This window comes from Leptidea sinapis, chromosome 10 (assembly GCF_905404315.1).
Source record: "Leptidea sinapis chromosome 10, ilLepSina1.1, whole genome shotgun sequence".
NCBI classification, from domain to species: Eukaryota; Metazoa; Arthropoda; class Insecta; order Lepidoptera; family Pieridae; genus Leptidea; species Leptidea sinapis.
The window spans coordinates 15,709,047-15,727,594 of NC_066274.1; the positions used below are offsets into that span (position 1 = coordinate 15,709,047).

The following is an 18,548-nucleotide window of genomic DNA, read 5'->3' on the forward strand; positions in this document are numbered from 1 at the left end:
CCAATCTCAAATTCACTGGAACACACAAAAATATCATCAAAATCGGTCCAGCCGTCTAAGAGGAGTTCAGTGACATACACACGCACACAAGAATTATATATATAAAGATATGCGGCAATACTTCAAACCGATCCATATTCTAGCGCTCTACAAAGCACAGGTCTGGCCACATATTATCGAGTATTTCTCTCATCTCTGGGCTGGCGCAACCCAGTATCAGTTCGAACCATTTGACCACGTGCAACGCAGAGCTACTTGAATTGTCGAGAATCCAGTGCTCTGTGAACGATTAGATCGCTTGGTGTTCTATCGCCTTTATCACGGGAAGAGTTCCGAAGAGCTGTGTGACCTGATACCTGCCGCTGAACTCCACCTTCGCACGACACGCCCCAAATTTTTTATTGCTATTGGTAAAGGGCTCCTGTTTCCGCAATTTGACCGCTTAATTGGGTCCATTTTGCGTGCAGTGTTGACCTGTCATTCCAACCAGCCCAGCTCCTTCCAGAAGTTCAGAACACTCCTGGGGTGTTCGCAGACTTCCTGGAGCGACCTTGTATTTACTAAAGTTTGGGCCCGTTGGTTGGCTACCCCAGCACATTCCAGGATTACATGAGTGACCGTTTCATCTTCGATTAGACAGCTCTGCACTTAGGACTGTCCGTAACGCCGATTGTAAATAGGCGTTTGTTCAGTGATGTGTGACCCGTTAGGGTGCCGACCATAATTCGGATGTTTAGGCTAATAAGTCGACGTGTCAGTTTGGGCGATAGTGCAGGAATCCCCTCTTTCGACTGTCTACAGCCTGAGACATTTGTCCATCGGGTTCTGTGTAGGTTGTTGGTGAGAGAGCGTATCCATGACCGCATTTGGCTAAAGGGTAGCGGCAGGACTGGCCCTGAGCCAGCCACTTGCGTTTCCGAACCCCGCCTTGCAAGTTCATCCGCTGCATCGTTCCCCAACGAACCGCTGTGTCCTTTGATCCATTGCAGAGTTACCCAGTTGTTAGAGGCAGCTCGTTCTAAGGATCGGTGACACTCGTATATCAGCGCTGAGTTATAGGTGTTGCTCCCCAGCGCAGTCAGTACTGCCATACTATCGGATAGAATACGGATATAATATCCATGTATTTTCCTTCTTAGTATCGCGTCCAGCAGCTTCCTTGATGGCTATGCATTCGCATTGGAATATGGAGCTGTGTGTGCCTAAGGGTATAGAGGTGTGTATATTCAGTTCCTGTGAGAAGATGCCAGCTCCAGTTCCGGCTGCCATTTTGGAACCGTCTGTGTAAATTCTGAGTTCATTTACACCTGACTAGTCTGCTCCCACTTCGAACAGTTGAATGCGGTAATTCTTTTGAAAGATGTGTGTTTTGGGTATTCTATCACAGGGTGCCTCACAGAGTGGGAAATCTTTCCTTACTCTGTTCCAGAGGTTTCCTGTGAGGCAGTCATCATTCTTGCATACACCCATCAGCTTCAGGCGGAGAACCGACATTGTCACCTCATGTTGGATATGTATGTGTGAGCTTGTGTGAGCTCTAGAATGGTTTCTAGGGCAGACGTTGGCGTAGTGCGCATGCAACCAGTTATGGCTGTGCAGGCCAGCCGTTGGAATCGCTGCAGCTTGGTTTGTACGGTTGTTAGCTCTGTCCTGGGCCACCAAGCTATTGCTCCGTAGGTGATAATTGGTCTAATAACTGCTGTATATAGTCATTTACATATCTTTGGAGCAAGACCCCAGGTTCTCCCTACGAGTCTTCTACATTGCCAAAATATTATACATGCTTTTTCCAGCTTGTGGTCTATGTGTTTATTCCAAAGCAGCTTACTGTCCAGTATGACCCCCAGGTATTTAACTTCTTTAGTAAGGCTTATCTCGGTATTGAACAACTTTGGTAATGTAATATTGCCAAAATTGCGTTTGTTAGTGAAAAGTATTAAATAAGTCTTTGATGGATTAGCGGTTAGCCGATGTTGTGTGCACCATTCTTCGATTATCTTAAAAGCAGATCTCATGAGATTACATAGGACATTCTCGAATGGACCTGTTATTAGAATGGCGAGATCGTCCGCATAGCCTACTGTGTATAGTTTCTTTCTGTTTAGCTGCGCGATAAGCTCGTCCACCACAAGGTTCCAAAGGAGTGGTGAGAGTACCCCTCCTTGTGGGCATCCAGTTGCCACCACACATCTTGTGTTGGTGTTCACAGTAAAACGTATCGCTCTGTGCCTCAACATGTTGTCTATCCACCTGGCAATTTTAGGATCGACATTGTGTTCAGCTAGCGCTCGGCCTATGCTAGTAAAAGGAGTTTTATAAAAGGCGCCTTCAATATCAATAAAATATGCACCTAAAGTTGATTGTTTACGTGATAGACCATTACCGGCAAGTGATGTTACGCAGTAAAGGGCAGATTCAGTTGATTTGCCTTGACTATAGGCATCTTGGTTGATATGTAGTGGTTTGTGTAGGAGAGCATTTTCCCTAATATCCCTATCGCAAAGTCTTTCTAAAGTCTTCATCAGAAAGGATGTGAGACTTATTAGTGTAGTCAAACGATTTGGGATTCGTGTAGTCACTCTTGCCGGGCTTAGGGATAAATACTACTTTCACCTCCCTCCATTGGAGTGGCACGTATCGGTATGCTAAACAGGCCCTGTATAGCTGTGAGATGCAGGGCCAGCACCCCGGTGTCTCCCCATTGTAGCAACCCCGGAAAAATACCGTCAAGGCCACCTGTTTTAAATGGAAGAAAGCTATTAAGTGCCCACATTACCTTATCTGTGTCTACCACCCTGTGAGCTGTAGTCCAATCCGTCCGGTCCGGTGTGCTACTCTGCGACGCCTCATTCCACGACTGGGTGTTGGTGATGCGGCAGCCAGGGAAATGAGTTTTCAGGAGCAATTCGCAGGTCTTGGTGTCGGATTTGGTGTGCGTTCCGTCAGATTTTTTCAGGCATCCTAGGTCTCGCTCTGGGTCGCGTGAGAGTATGTTTTTAACTTTAGCCGCTTAATTAGTGGATTCTATACTGGTGCAGAAGCGTCTCCATCCTTCCCTCTTCCTATCGCGGATACGCTTCTTGATCCGATACTGGGCTTGCTTGTACGCGTCCCAGTCGTCTGGTGCCCGGGTGTTCTTGCCTTTGTTGAACAGCTTCCTTACTTTGCCTCGCAGCCTTTCCAGCTCTGGACCCCACCACGCAGATCTGTTGCTTGAAATGGACTTTGTCGAAGTAAGAGGGCACGTCTGTTCATAGTGTTAGCGGGTGCTCCCCAGTACCAGCTGCTTCCATTTGACCGCATACAACGAAGAGCGGCTCGAATCATCGACGATCAAGTCATCTCCGATCAGCTTGATTCTTTGGCATTACGTAGAGAGGTGGATTCTCTCTGCATCTTCTACCGTATCTATTACGGGGAGTGCTCAGAGGAGCTGTTCGGGTTGATTCCAGCGGCCGAAACCCACCATTCACCACATTACGTGCAAAGTACGTGCAGTTCGTTAGTTGTATTCGCATATTAATATAATATACTTCATGGTTCATAAATATTTTCAATCATATAATGCACCTTTATTTATTACTTGATACTATGTTAAAAAGGCTACCTTTTCGGCTTGAAGGGTAGTAGTAGAGAAATTACAATTTTTTTTATTTTATCACGCTTTGTTCATCTATACGCTTTACTATACAATAAGTCCATGGACTAACGTCTTGCTCGTCATAAAAAAAAGTTTCTTGTCTTGTCACCTTAGATTAAGGGTTGGTCTCCTGTTTTGTAATACTGCTTTTGTTTTATTGTTTAACTATTTTCCTGTTTATTTTTATTTGTATTTCGTTTATTTTATTTAGTTTTTTCTTGTTTCTCATCATTTTTTCCAGTGGGAGGCTCCTTTGCACAGTATGCCGGCTAGATTATGGGTACCACAAAGGCGTCTATTTCTCCCGTGAAGCAGTAATGTAGAAACAAGCTGTGTTGCGGTCTGAAGGGCGCCGTAGCTAGTGAAATTACTGGGCAAATGAGACTTAACATCTTATGTCTCAAGGTGACGAGCACAGTTGTAGTGCCGCTCAGAATTTTTGAGGTTTTTCAAGAATCCTGAGCGGCACTGCATTGTAATGGGCAGGGTGTATATTGATACACCCTGCCCATTACAATGCAGTGCTGGTAATTGACCAGCAGCTGAACGTCCTGCTAGTCTCGTCCCTTATTTTTGTAAAAAAAAATTGTTAGTAATCGATTGATAACTTGACCAGGCTGTATCCGTGATGACACCCAAGTAAGGCTCCCACTGAAAAGCAGCGCTGCAGCCTGCAAGCACAATGCTGTGTGAGAGACCTTTATTTGATCACATACCACAATTCTTTTTGCTTTTATTTTAGATTTAGTGTTATTTTATTGTCAATATTTTTTGTTAATTTTATTCTTTATAAACTGTGTGATCACATAAAATAATTTTCTTTCCTTCTTTCTTTCAATCCGCATTATCTAAGCTTATCTATATATATAAAAACGAATTGCTGTTCGTTAGTCTCGAATTTAGCAAATCTGGCGAATTTAGGTCTTGAATTATTTGTGGAAGTCCAGAGAAGGTTTAAAAGGTGAATAAATAGGAAAATGCTGCTAAATTAAATAAAAACAAAAAATTTGTTTTTCCTTTGATGTGTACATACATAATTTCTATGAGAGAATTTATTGACGCACGGTTTCACAGTTTTGCTGTAAAACAATTTCATTACGACAGCAGGGTGCATATTTTACGAAGTAATTTTTGATGTTATGATATATTATTGACAAATTCATATAAAACATTATTTTGTTTATTATATACAGAACAACGTCTGTCGGGTCAACTAGTCACTTATAAAAAAAAGTATTTTCAGAAATGTCGTAGCTACTGCAATCTTGATACAATTTTGTTAATATCCTCGCATCGTATATATATCAATACATAAGAATCCCGAATAATAAGAGGGATAATCCCTGATTTTCCCCCAAGCGGGATTATTAATAGCATCTGTCCCTCGCCATATTCCATACGCATTAAGAACACTCTAGCCACATCGAGACAAAACCCTCTTTCATTTCTTATCCCATCGCATTTACATTCTCAACAATGTTAGATCTTCTCTTATTGGCCATATTTATTTGTTATTGAAATTTTGCTGAGTTATTTGTAGGATTTATTAGTGGACTTAGCGTGATATTTTGGATTTCAATCAAAATCCTATATAATATATCTCAAGTCTTTGTCACAGGTTCTAGGCACGTCACACGTTTTTTTATGAAAAAAAGGGACGAGACGAGCAGGACGTTCAGCTGATGGTTATGATACGCCCTGCCTATAACAATGCAGTGCTGCTCAGGATTTTGAAAAACCCAAAATTTCTGAGTGGTACTACAGTTGCGCTCGTCACCTTGAGACATAAGATGTTAAGTCTCATTTGCCCGGTAATTTCACTAGCTACGGCGCCCTTCAGACTGAAACACAATAATGTTAACACATTACTGCTTCACCGCAGAAATAGGCGCCGTTGTGGTACCCATAATCTAGCCGGCATCCTGTGCAAAGGAGCCTCCCACTGGTAAATTAGATTAAGTTCCCGCAGATTGGTATTGTTTTGCAGTTGCTATAAAGTGTTTTCTCTTCTATTCTTTTCAAAAAAATCGCGTCTAATATACTTAACTAAAAATGAAAGAAATTGTGAATCAATATAAAAATTCATTCAGTTGTTCTTGTGTTCGTTTCTTGTTGCAGAAAGCAGTATTGCACTAAAAGGTGATGAAGTTAGCGGACTCTGGAGGAACAAGAGAAGAGGATCTCTATACAAAAGCATGGGAGTCCTGTGCTGTGTGTCGCGACCAAATTATCTCTGATCTCGGCGTGCTTCGCTTTCTCTTGAAGACATTCATCAGAAATGCGAAGACACTCCAGTGACGTTGAAGGAACTCAACTCAAAGTGTTCATAGACATTTAAGTGCTGGCCGGATTGAAATGTAGAGTAGAAATAAATGGGTCCATTAGAGCATTTTAATACATCGCAGTTTGGTTACTGCGAAATCACTTAGATCAATTTATAATACCAACCACATTAGTGATTAAGATGTAGATTAAAGTTACATTTTAAATATATCATATTATAATGAACAATAATATTATTGAAATTTTTCTATTAAGTAGCAAAGTTCACATAAGGAATGTTTTTGAGGAATTTTTGGTACTATCGCCTTTAAGCTTGATTACGAAGGGAAATCTCGTTTTGAATATAGGATCTGATTGGAAATATTATTTAAAAATAAATAAACACAAGAGTTGTTAATGCTAAGTTTATTATCATAAAAATCTTAATATTTATGTATATGTGTGTGTGTATGTTACCGGCTATACCTCTTTTTAGGACAACCTAGATTTTCCTAGTCCAAACTAGTTGAACCCAATATTATATAATTAGTACACCACAGGATAAACTGGTTTGGCCTAAAGCCTAATTGACCTCAAAGGATGAGCTGATTTGGCCTAGAAACAACTAATTTGTCTTGCAACATATTATACATACATTGCTATGTACTCTTGCAACGCTACGGATATTGATAAGTTGCCTAAAATGACGATAATACGAATAATTTAAGAATCTCATAGGGAAAAATGATCGTCAAAAATAGTCTTTAAAAAAGAACAGTTTAGTTAAAAAAATACCTACTGAATGTGATATTTTGATTGGTATAGTTGCAGGTTGTGAACAGGAGCCCTATTACCAAAATCGAAATACGAAGTTTCGGTTGACGAATCATACATTTTCCTATTACGAAAGCGATTCGGATTCGAATATCGAAACGAAGTTCGCGATTAGGCATTTTCTCTTTCGTTTATGTTTTGCCCAAATTCACTTGACATTTATTTTTTCGTTATTTGACATTCACTTGACATTTAGTTTTTCGTTATTTGACATTATGATCGTAACTACAACTTCACTTTTTTATGGTTATGTCTATGGTTCGAAACGAAATTCCGCACTATTCGGATCCTAAGTACTTTGGTAATAGAATTTCAGGGGCGTAACGACCGCCGTATCTGTTGTATCAATTATACGGGGCCTCGGGCAACGGGGGCCCCCAACGTGCGTAAGCAAAAATTATTGAAAACTTTCCAATTTTATTTATTTGCAAGGGAGTGTATATTTTATTTGAATTGTTTGAAGAAAATTTGAAAAAAGTGACAGATAGATAAAAATGATGAATAAATATATCTTTTAATTATAAGCCCCCCTATAAGGGCCCCCAAACAAATTTTTATACGGGTCCCGCCAAAGCACGCTAAGCCACTGTCTGTGGCGAGTTTCCATAGTTGTATAATATATACTAAACTACAGCATATTATCGCGTTGTTTAAAGTCCACTGTTCCGATTACTACTAAATCACTAACAACTCGCTAGTGGTCTAAGTCGCATGTAATACGACTTTAAGGCTGCATTAAGTTCTCGACCGACGGCCAGCGCTGACGTCGGTCAAGTGTAGCTCTAGCAATGAAAATATGAACACGCATAATCCAGCGCTGATGAATTGCTGACTAGAATCGTCGGTCGTCTGACGCGCAATGGCTTGGCGCAAAACTTGATTAGACGCGTATTGTACGCGCTTACGAGTTTGCTTACCTCTTACTCGTAGCAATAACACAACGTAGTCAGAGCGTACGGCTACGCGCTACGTTCGACCGACGTCAGCGCTGACCGTCGATTGAGCACTAAATCCAGCCAAACGCGGATATATCACTTCTAGTAGCTACGATTATTAAGAGTTCAGATTTCTTAGCGTATTTTAGTACAGTGTGGTATGGGTTCCTTAAATATAGTTTGTGAATATTCAAATGCTCCTGATACATGATATAATATTGACCGTCGGTCAGCGCTGACGTCGGTCAATTGTAGCTCTAACAATGAAAATATGAACGCGCACAGTCCAGCGCTGATGAATTGATAATTGACATAGCTGTACGTCTATGTCACGCTGACTAGAATCGTCGGTCGCCTGACGCGCAATGGCGATAATACGCGTCTAATCAAGTTTGCTGACATCTTAGCAATAACACAACATAGTCAGAACGTACGGCTACGCGCTACGCTCGACCGACATCAGCGCTGACCGTCGGTTGAGCACTCAATCCCGCCAAACGCGGATATATCACTTCTAGTAGCTACGATTATTAAGAGTTCAAATTTCTTAGCGTATTTAAGTACAGTGTGGTATGGGTTCCTTAAATACAGTTTGTGAATATCCAAATGCTCCTGATACAAAATATAATATTTAATAAGGGAAGCGAAACCTACAAACATGTCTCATTTATAAATAATTTCATGTAGTAATATCATTGATACTCTAAGCAGTTGTAGGATTAGTAATAGTAAAAATCATCATTATATAGCCAGAAGTACAATAATGATATATCGTGTAAGTAGTCATTAATGATCATAAAAAATGCCTGGAATGGGATCAATTTCGTTTAATAACTAGATATTAGTTAATTAGAATTTATCCATTTGTAGTCTTAGATTTAAGAGTGGTCTCCCCTGCGCTCCAACTACATACCGCACTACCTAAGAACAATAGCTTTTTTATTACGGCAACTATTAGATGCTTGAGTGCGTGGCATCTTGAACTCAATGGATGGTTATTATTTCTTGCAGTATTACTTTTACAAAGTTTTACTACGTATCCCGGAATTTTAGTTTCAATTATTAGCAAAGTTTAACAGAATATGTGGCACCCCGACGTCACACATTGTTCGAGGCTGTCTCGATTACGCCAACTTGGGCTTGGTATTAGTTGCCGCACTCTGCGACTACGCCTGCGGTATCTTTTTAGAGCGCAGCGGAGACCAATCGTTAATCTACGTTTGTATGTATGATTTTGTAAAATTATGTGAATTACTTTATAGTCAAAGGATATATAATATTCTTAGACTGAATGTTTTGTTAAAACACATATTGATCATAAAATATCTCCAATCGCACCGTCTTCCAATATTTCTTCATTATAAATACACAACAACCCGATCTCAATAAAAAAGACAATATTATTTTATTAGCTTACGAAACAATTTACATTTTTATTATAAGATATTATTAGCCTTTTTAAAACACTATTAACATCAATAACTAGTCATCCCGTTATGTAGTCATTGAATTTACTTATTTGTTGAATTATTTAATAAATAAATTCAATTTTAATTAATCTCAGTGATTATTCACTGAGATTTAATTTTTAATACTTATTTATTAAAAACGAGAAAGAAAACTTAAAAAATCTCTAGGATAACTTTCGTTGAAATTCCTACCTAATTATGAAGGTAGTTTAAAAATAATTACATATATTGAAGAGCGAAGCCACAATTTGCTTTAAAACAAAATATGAAAACCGTTTGATATCAAAATGTATACGCGCTGAATGAATGTCTGTTATATTACAATATCGCTGAAGTACTTAATTGTTAGTAACAACGGAACAGACAATATTTTTGTTACAAATACTTCGTGTAATATTGTGGATATTTATTCTGAAAGGCCGGAGTGAAATAGCCGACCAAATATTTATTTTGAGCGAAAAGCTCACAATGCCACAGCAACTGTTAGCTAATGGAATACGTTGTTATTGCATATTTTATCATAGGCATGTATGCCACAAGCGAATAAACTTCGATTGAATATTAATTATTGGAACGATATAACATTGCCTCGCACCCATTAACCCTCACGCCTTTGCCCCTTTATCGAATGATTTATTATTAACATTATAAACAAATTAATAAAAAAGAAGTTTATAATAAAATGAATAATTTTCGTGTGCACTATATTTATGTTCAATTTTCTTTATTTTGTTTTACATAATTTGCAGATTTATAAATTATAAGGAAATAATATTATTTATGATAGTGCTAATAGCTTTTTACTGTTATTGTTAAGGTACGCGTAGATTTATCCATTTACTTGGAACACAACGACGAGCATTCGCCGATTTTAAATTTGTCGAACTTAACAATTAACAGAGCCAAACATTGCTACGAACATTTTTATAACAATATTCTAGCTAACTTTAGTAAATATAGCTTTCTTCATGAAGATGTCCTGCTCAACAGTCGCGTGACTTGCATATAAATGCAATAAGTATTCCTAATATAATATTACACATGTGAATGTAAGTTTGTTCGTTATGCTTATATGCCGGAGCCACTGAACCGACTTCAATAAAATATGGAAAAGCGATAGACTAGAGCTTGGGAAAGAATATAGACTACATTTACCCTGGAAAAATCCATGGGATTTGTGAAAAACGTGAATTCACGTCGATGAAATATAACTATACCAATAGTAGGTTTAGTTTGCCATAGTACTATTCGTCGAGTTAAGATTCATATAATAAGTTGGGAACGGGAGCAAAAACGGGAACCGGAACTAGAATAGGACATGAGATAATCTTCAATTCCAAACTTGCTTATTAGTTTCAAAAACCCTTTATCTTCGCCGACGAAATCTCAGGCATTAGCTAGTAAACGTATATATTAAAGAATATAACAGACAAAAGAAGGTGGCAAGATCATAGGATCGAAAACAAAATTGCTTGGCTCGGCAAAATGCTCGAATCAAAATTACTGTCATTTACTAGAATGCTCGCTATAACGCTCACTAGAGTCCTCGTGAATGTTCTAATCTATCAACACCTTTAGTTTGGTATTATTAATGGCCTAGTCATAAAGTAGTTTGCATGTTCTAGTCAATTAATTACGTCGTTGGATGTAATATTATTCTAACATTCATAATAATTATAGTGATATAGCGAGGTTATTATTACTAGATAATTTTATTATTTATCAAATTGTCGATAAAATCGAACGTCTTTGTATATAATAAGTATATTCTATAATCTTCCCACGCGCTTTTAAAAGTATATAAATAATGATAATAATTATTAAATACACTTCTTAATACTGACAATATCCGATTTTTGCTTTTGCACTCGATCCATTGCGTGTCAAATTAGCGCATGATAACGATACCATGAAGATTTACCGACTTGGTAAGTATATCTACGGTATATGAGAAGAAAATTATTTTTTTCTTTACATTTCTATTTTTAACCGACTTCAAAAAGGAGGAGGTTATCAATTCGATCGGTATTTTATTTATGTATGTACACCGATTACTCTGAGATTTATAATCCGATTTACGTAATTATCCTTTTGTTTATGCGAAATAGATGCCATTTGGTCCCATAAAATTTTTACATAATTACAAAATTTTCGTCTCCCTGGATGACATAATTGTTTTCTGTGTACGGGTTTTTTTTGGAGTTTTCATTCAGGTTGGTTATATATTATTATTAACTGACGCTAAAACGTAAAAAAAAACCGATTTCAAGAACTGAAAAGTATCAAATAACTAAAAATTTTATTTAATACACCTCTTATGCAAACCTTTACCTTTATATTAATAAAATACTATTATTTGTATGTGCTACATATTGATAGCTTTGGAGTCGATGCAAAGATAAATGTAATAAAGGTACCTACACTTGCCACGCGTGACTTTGAGCGGGATATCTTCGTCTAGAATAAAACAACCCAAGCGGACAGACACGCGTGGCCAGACAACCTAAATAATAACAGTAAGTAAGCTGTTTATAATATTACTTTGTTTAGGGCTTGGCACTGACTTAAAACCTAGGTAAATCGATAGGTAGCACATATAAATAATAGTATTTTACTAATATTAAAGGTAAAGGTATGCATAAGAGATGGATTAAATTAAATTTTTAGTCAGTTAAGTTTTTTAAAGACAGTGTCAAAAAAAAATCACCAAAATACCTCTATCTTTTACAAATTGTTCGAAAGTTAATAAATTGTACCCCTTTTTAACATGACATAGTTTTTTTTTTGGTTTGTAAAGAAAATTGTATTGTAATTGTATGTTTGTATAAATTAAATCTTGTGCGAGAGAGGTAACCTAGCTCCGCTCGATTCCTCAAGGCCATTGGCTCGGTCCCCAGCCTTAAACAACTGTTTAAAATAAATTTTCAAATATTAAATGTACCTTATGTATGTAAATTTAATGACCATAGACTGCTAGATTTTGAATATATGCTTGCGTATGTATTTAAACTTAATTTATGCGGAAAAACTAACCAGTCCGTGAAAAACATATATATTATATAGATATATTTAATAGTTATAAAATATTAGTTAATATATAAATGTCGTAACTATATAACACCAATACATTATATGTAGAGGAAATCATAGTTTTTAGAATTAAGATATATTAATATTATGGTAAATGACACCAATAGTTATTAAAATTAACATTTCATTACAAATGTAACGTAAAATATTACAATAAAATTAATTTAAGTATAAATAAATTTAAACAAAAAACATAGAAATTTATTGAATTTAATTATTTTTTCATTCCTTAAGACATTCTAACGTCATAGTTTTGAAATGAAATAATATGCTTTGTACAATGCAAATATAAAATAAAAATATCACATTTATTATTATAATAAGCACCACTTTAAAAAAAAACAATAAATTTTCGTCATTATTTAAATACTTATTTGTAATAATTATTTACTACGTATTTAAATATTTCTCATTAACTCAAAAAAAATATACATTAATTAATACTTATTAATATTACCTTACCTATCGTAATACAGGATTATTTATTTATATAGACGCACTTAATAAGTGAAGACTGTGATATACTTGTAAAATAAACGATAAATAGAAATATACAAATGTAAAAGTAAATAGTCTGTAGTTTTATTTCTTCCCCTAGACTTCAAGACCGCCGCAAAATTGATGCCTTAGAGATATTGTGGTGTTGGAGACGACTCCTGAAGATCCGTTGGACGGCTTTCCGAACCAACAATTCCATCTTAAAAGAACTGAAGATAAAAGAAAGGCTGTCGTCGACTGTGCAACTACGAATTCTGAAGTTCTTTGGTCACATCAGCCAGAAATGAAGGATCGATTGAGCGGTTGATAGTGCAGGGCAAGGTGGAGGGGAAAAGAGCGAGAGGATGCTCATGGACGCGATGGACGGACCTTATCAAAACAGTGACCCAGGCACCTGTTGTGGAGTGCTCCCGCAATGCTGCAAACCGTCAAAAGTGGAGGAGCATCGCGTGGGAGGCAGTGCGACCCATAACTCTGGAGACCAACGGCGACTAATGTTGCGACATCTTTGCAACCACGACCACTCTGACAAGAGTGAACGATCACTCGTTTCTCAAGAAGAGAAGAAATTTTATTTCTTACGAAAACTGTCATCTACAACCTCAATATTAATTGTCTATGGTAAGTAGTGTCAACAAACGTAAATCAATCACCCGAGGTTAGTAGATATTATATCCTGGCCCTTAGATTAAGGATTGGTCTCCGCCACGCTCCAACTAGATACAGCAGGTGTAGTCGCAAAGTGCGGCAACGAATACTACGCCCAAGTGGACGTATTCGAGTCAGTCTCGAACAATGTTGAACGTGATATGACGTTGACGTGCCACATGTTCTCTTAAACTTTGCTAATAATTAAAACTAAAATGCCGGTTGCGTAGTAAGACTTTGTAAAAATAATACTACAAGAAATAAGAAAGACACTGAGATCATCTACATCAGTAATTTTTTTTTTTAATTATTTAAACCATATTTTTTTAAGTATTAATCCAACTCACTCTTGACGAGACACTGTATTGTAATGGGCAGGTATCAAATATCATCAGCTGAACGTCCTGCTCGTCTCATCCCTTACTGTTATAAAAAAAACTTTACTAAGTATGGTTTATGCGTTATTATGATAATTATTGCAAAGTTGCATTGAAATCCAATCAGTAGTTTTTCCGTGAAAGAGTAACAAACATACATATAAACTTTCTCGTTTATAATGTTAGTAAGGATAAAAGGAATTCCAGCTCCATTTTAAAAGATCAGGACAGGTTACATATTCCGAAGGTCAACTTTAATTTAAAAAAAACTGATACTATGAGATTTATTTGTTTAGTATAATACAGGCTATGCTTCTCTTTCGTAGATGTCTCCTCGTTGTCCTATGTACGGTATAGCCGTGCGGCCGGCACCGCCATAGTCTCCTCTTGACCTCTTGGGCTTGTAGTCACGTTCTAATGAATCTTTGGAATATTCTGGAAAATACCGACCATTATATAGCTGTTAAGTAATCTCAAGAACTTATTCAAATATTAAAGTGAAAACTTCCTTAGCTGCTTTGGGCGCTTTCAAAAATCTTGTGGGTTTGCGTTATCCACATCACTGACTGCTCATGACTTGCGCATGCGCAACGGGTATCCTGTGCGCGTTTAACACTTTTTGCATGGGTCAAATCTCATGAGTTCCTATTATCGATATGCTTATAGCACTATATCTGTAGCTATACAGCTGACGTATTGTGCAACATTAATGCTGTGTATATCTTATAAGTGAAATTGAATGGATTTAGTGAATAGTTCAATGTGTATTTTGTATACACTTTTTTTTTTAAATAAGATATGAAATCGCTTATATAAAGTGAAAAACTACCACCTATTTGGCAATTAATGCCTCAGACCTGAGAAAAACGGGTGCAAGAAACTCAGCGGGGTTCCTTTTTTTTGAATAAAATTTCGATACAATCGTATTAAAATTTAGATAGTCTGACCGTGAACGCATCCAGATGGGGATCTGTGGTATCATTTAAAAAGTTATTTATGGAAAGGTTACCTTTACCACACAAATGTCTTTTAATAAGTCTGGGATCTTGTTGTAAAAGCTTAGGCATCGCTCCACAAAACACTAACCCGACTTAGCCGTCAAGAGGTACCCTTAGTAACAGGAGACTGTACAAAGAGAGAAATAATAGTAATAGTTTTACAAACTGTGAATCATAAACTAATTATACTGTTGTTTACCGAACCCTGTTATTCTGATACGTAAAGAGTTCAATATTACACATACATATAAATAATAATAAAAAAATGTGTTTAATAATATATTATTGATATATTTATTTAATAATATTATTAAATAAATATAATATGTCAAAGTACTATCTTCGAGCCTCATTATGGCTACTGGCAACCCAAGCGCTGGCAGCTATTTCGGTCAACGGATCAGCCTAGCTATCCAACGTGGAAATGCTGCCAGTTTTCTTGGTACGCTTCCACGTAATGATAGTTTTAATTTTATGTAGTCATAGTATTGTAAATATACTTATAAGATTTGTTTTGTTTGAATAATAAATAAATAATACACATACATATATATATATATATATATATATAAGTAGCTTTATTTAAACCATTCATAAAAATTACCACTTACTTTCATTTGAGTCTCTACTCCTCCGTCCAACCAATGAATCGTTGTCTTTCACAACAAACCCTTTGTAGTAATGTTGTTTATTCTCAACATTAGACTGCTTCGAAGCCTTCGGTGAAACCCATGATGAAACCCTGAAAATTAATAATTTTTATGCAAACCTCCGTCACTAACTTAACTATTCCGGCCGTGACTATATTTCGTGTAACCAGCGTACTTTGCCTTGATACCAGTGGGAGGTTCTTTTGCACAGGATGGCGGCTAGATTATGGGTACCACAACGGCGCCTACTTCTACCGTGAAGCAGTAATGTGTAAGCATTACTGTGTTATGGTCTGTAGGGCGCTGTAACTAGTGAAATAACAAATTAGACTTAACATCTTATGTCTCAATGTAACGAGCGTAGTTATAATGACGCATAGAATTTTTGGGTCTTTTAAGAATCCTGATCGGCACTGCATTGTAATTGGCAGGGCGTATCAATTACCATGAGCTGAACGTCCTGCTCGTCTCTTATTTTCATTAAAAAAAAATATAAATAATATTATAACGTCCTTACAAATAAACTGGGTATAAAGTTACATCTGGGAATAAACCAAGAATATGCAAAATACAAATAGCCAATGGCGTTCTTATGTATAGAACGTCATTGCAAATAGCATACATTTTGCCTATCATTGGTTTATACGGACGTATTACGTTTCCCGCGTTTGTTTGCTAGTCTGCAGCTTGATATTCTTAAATCTTCAGAAATATCATTGTATTGACAATTATGTTTTTACAACATTTTACCAGTTCTTGGTTAAATCTCGGGTATAATTTTATGCCAAGTTTATTCGTAAGGCCGTAACAGTCTATAATAGTAATATAGTTTATGGGGTCAAGATAATGTGTTCTATCGAACTCCCTCTGTTAACTAAAATCAGTTATTAACAATTACTATAAAAGCAACCCTATAGTCTCAGACCAAAGCTGCGGACAGATGGGCCTCTTTGTCTACTAAAGAAAAGTAAAATCATCATTTAGGACTTAGGGGTAGCTAGAGGTAGATTCAGAAAATTCCCTAAATTAAAAACATCACTCTATATTGTTATATAGGCTTCAATTGACTTTAAGATAATAATCGAAGTAGCTAATTGCTCCATCATGTTTCACTTAACCCGGCGCTACGGGTAACATGAAAATTTAATATTAATGCAAAATACGCTAGTTCTAAACGCGTTTGACTAATTAAACACGCTCAATAGAATACTAACGAGATGGAGATGGGTAAAACATTTTTAATAAGACCCACTTATACGTGTAGTCTTTTGTTTAATACTCACAAGTCACTTAATCCTTTCACGTCATGACTACTGAGTTTGGCTTTTGGATCTAAAATCAAGTACACTTTGGAATAGGGTTTGTCCTGACTGCGAGCGTCGTCATAATCATTATTATTCTGCTGAGAATGATGATGTGATTGGGAGTTGGAAAGCAAATTTCTTGTTCCATCGTCGAGGTTGAGGCTCCAATATGATGCTAGATTATGAGCTTTACTATTAAGATTTTTGTTTATGTTCGGTCTATCGTAATAGTCATTTTGGAATGCACTCTCAATTTCCTTGCTAACCGATCCTTTGCTAGTTAGCTGTTGTTCTTGCAAATACTTTAAGATTGTATTTAAGTCTGCATTATGAAATTTATAACTTGCTTCTATGCTTGTTAATTGTAAAAATAAATTCACAACTGTAAACAATAAAATACGTAAATTAATATATAAAAAAATTTGGCAGTTAGTAGCAGAGATTGAAATTTGTTGCACATAGATTTGCGTGCGTGGTCAGTTGTGTGGTAATAGTTTGTCTATTTATAATTCACAAATCCTGACCCGGAAATGTTGTTTTGCCACATAAAGTACAGTCCACTCATTTTGTCATTGTCATATTATTAATTGAATTGTCATTGACTGAATTATTTGTATTACGAATATGTAGGTATTTCTAAGTCAAAAATATAGGCTGGAGTTAAGTGATCACCAATATATCATATAATAAAAGGGAAACATGCTGTATCTTAAAGTAAAAGTATTATTTCGATCGGTTCAGTAGTTTTTGCAGTAGAATCGTAGAAAAAAACCGACTCTTCATTTATTCGTACAGATTTTATTATGAAAAACTAAATCCTTAAACAGACAAACCAATCTCTCCATTTCTGCTCATTCATATTCATGTTCCAAGAAATACTAACACTATCATATAATATATATATATATATATATATGTTGTAATATTATTCAAATATCTCTCTGACTAGACTCTCTGGTTTTTCTGGTCAATAAGACATATTTTCGATTTGGCGATCGTAAATACTTATCATGTTTTCTTGTTTTAAAGAGTGGCAATGGGTTTCTTGCTACTTCTTCTACTCATTAGCTCAACCCTTTACGAAGTAACAGTAGATTCAATTAGATTTTTTTTTTGATATGCATAAGTTTCATTCACATGAATTAAGTGATTTTGATTTGATTTGACCTTAAAGGCATAAAAGGCATTTATTTTCTCAAAATTGATTCCTTTAGAATTCTTTTTGATGGCATTTCTAATATACTAGATACTACTAGCGCTTCGGAAGCAAATGGCGCTCTGAGAGAGAAGAAGCGGCGCAAGAAACTCCCCCAGCATTCTTTCTTTGCACTCTTTTTAATAATTTGATTCATCAATTGACCAGTGGGGTCAGTCAGTCTCCTGTTATATAAAAAAACAATTGGCACGTCATAACTATCTAATTAGTATGAACCATGATTTCAAATAGGTCAAAATATAAACTCACCCACAGAAACAACTAGGAGGCTATACATTATGTATAGCAGTGGAAACGTTCAAGAGTGTTATCGATACGCCAATTTCCAGTTTTCATTTTCTCTTATCGGATTCGAATATTAAATTGTTTCACAACTTTTCTTCCATTGCACTTATTTCGATCTGAATTTTTTATATTGTGATTCCATTCTTGTATAAGTAGCCGTACAAATACCCTGACATTATTAAAGGCAGCGCATAATATATCTGGGAAACATTAATAAGTGTGAATACTATGAAATCATAGAATTAGCCCTATAAGGATGCATTGTTTTTATGAAAATAAGTAACGGGATGAGCAGGTCGTTCAGCTGATGGTAATTGATACGTCCTACCCATTACAATACAG

General features: G+C 36.3%; 1 protein-coding gene and 1 long non-coding RNA gene across 2 annotated transcripts in view; one reads left to right on the plus strand and one right to left on the minus strand.

Moving 5' to 3' along the window:
- The window catches only part of LOC126966353 (uncharacterized), a 56,599-nt gene extending 50,585 nt beyond the window's left edge, over positions 1-6,014 (plus strand). The window contains exon 5 of the mRNA XM_050810351.1: positions 5,759-6,014. Coding sequence (XP_050666308.1) covers positions 5,759-5,877 — 119 coding nt within the window. The 3' untranslated portion in view covers positions 5,878-6,014. The remainder of the gene's footprint in view (positions 1-5,758) is intronic.
- Positions 6,015-14,023: 8,009 nt separating this feature from the next.
- Positions 14,024-18,312, minus strand: LOC126966368 (uncharacterized). The gene is made up of 4 exons (XR_007729716.1): positions 18,171-18,312; positions 16,685-17,087; positions 15,363-15,493; positions 14,024-14,188 (listed from the first exon to the last, which is right to left on the minus strand). It is a non-coding gene; the product is annotated as an uncharacterized LOC126966368 (long non-coding RNA).
- Between the last annotated feature and the right edge of the window lie 236 nt (positions 18,313-18,548).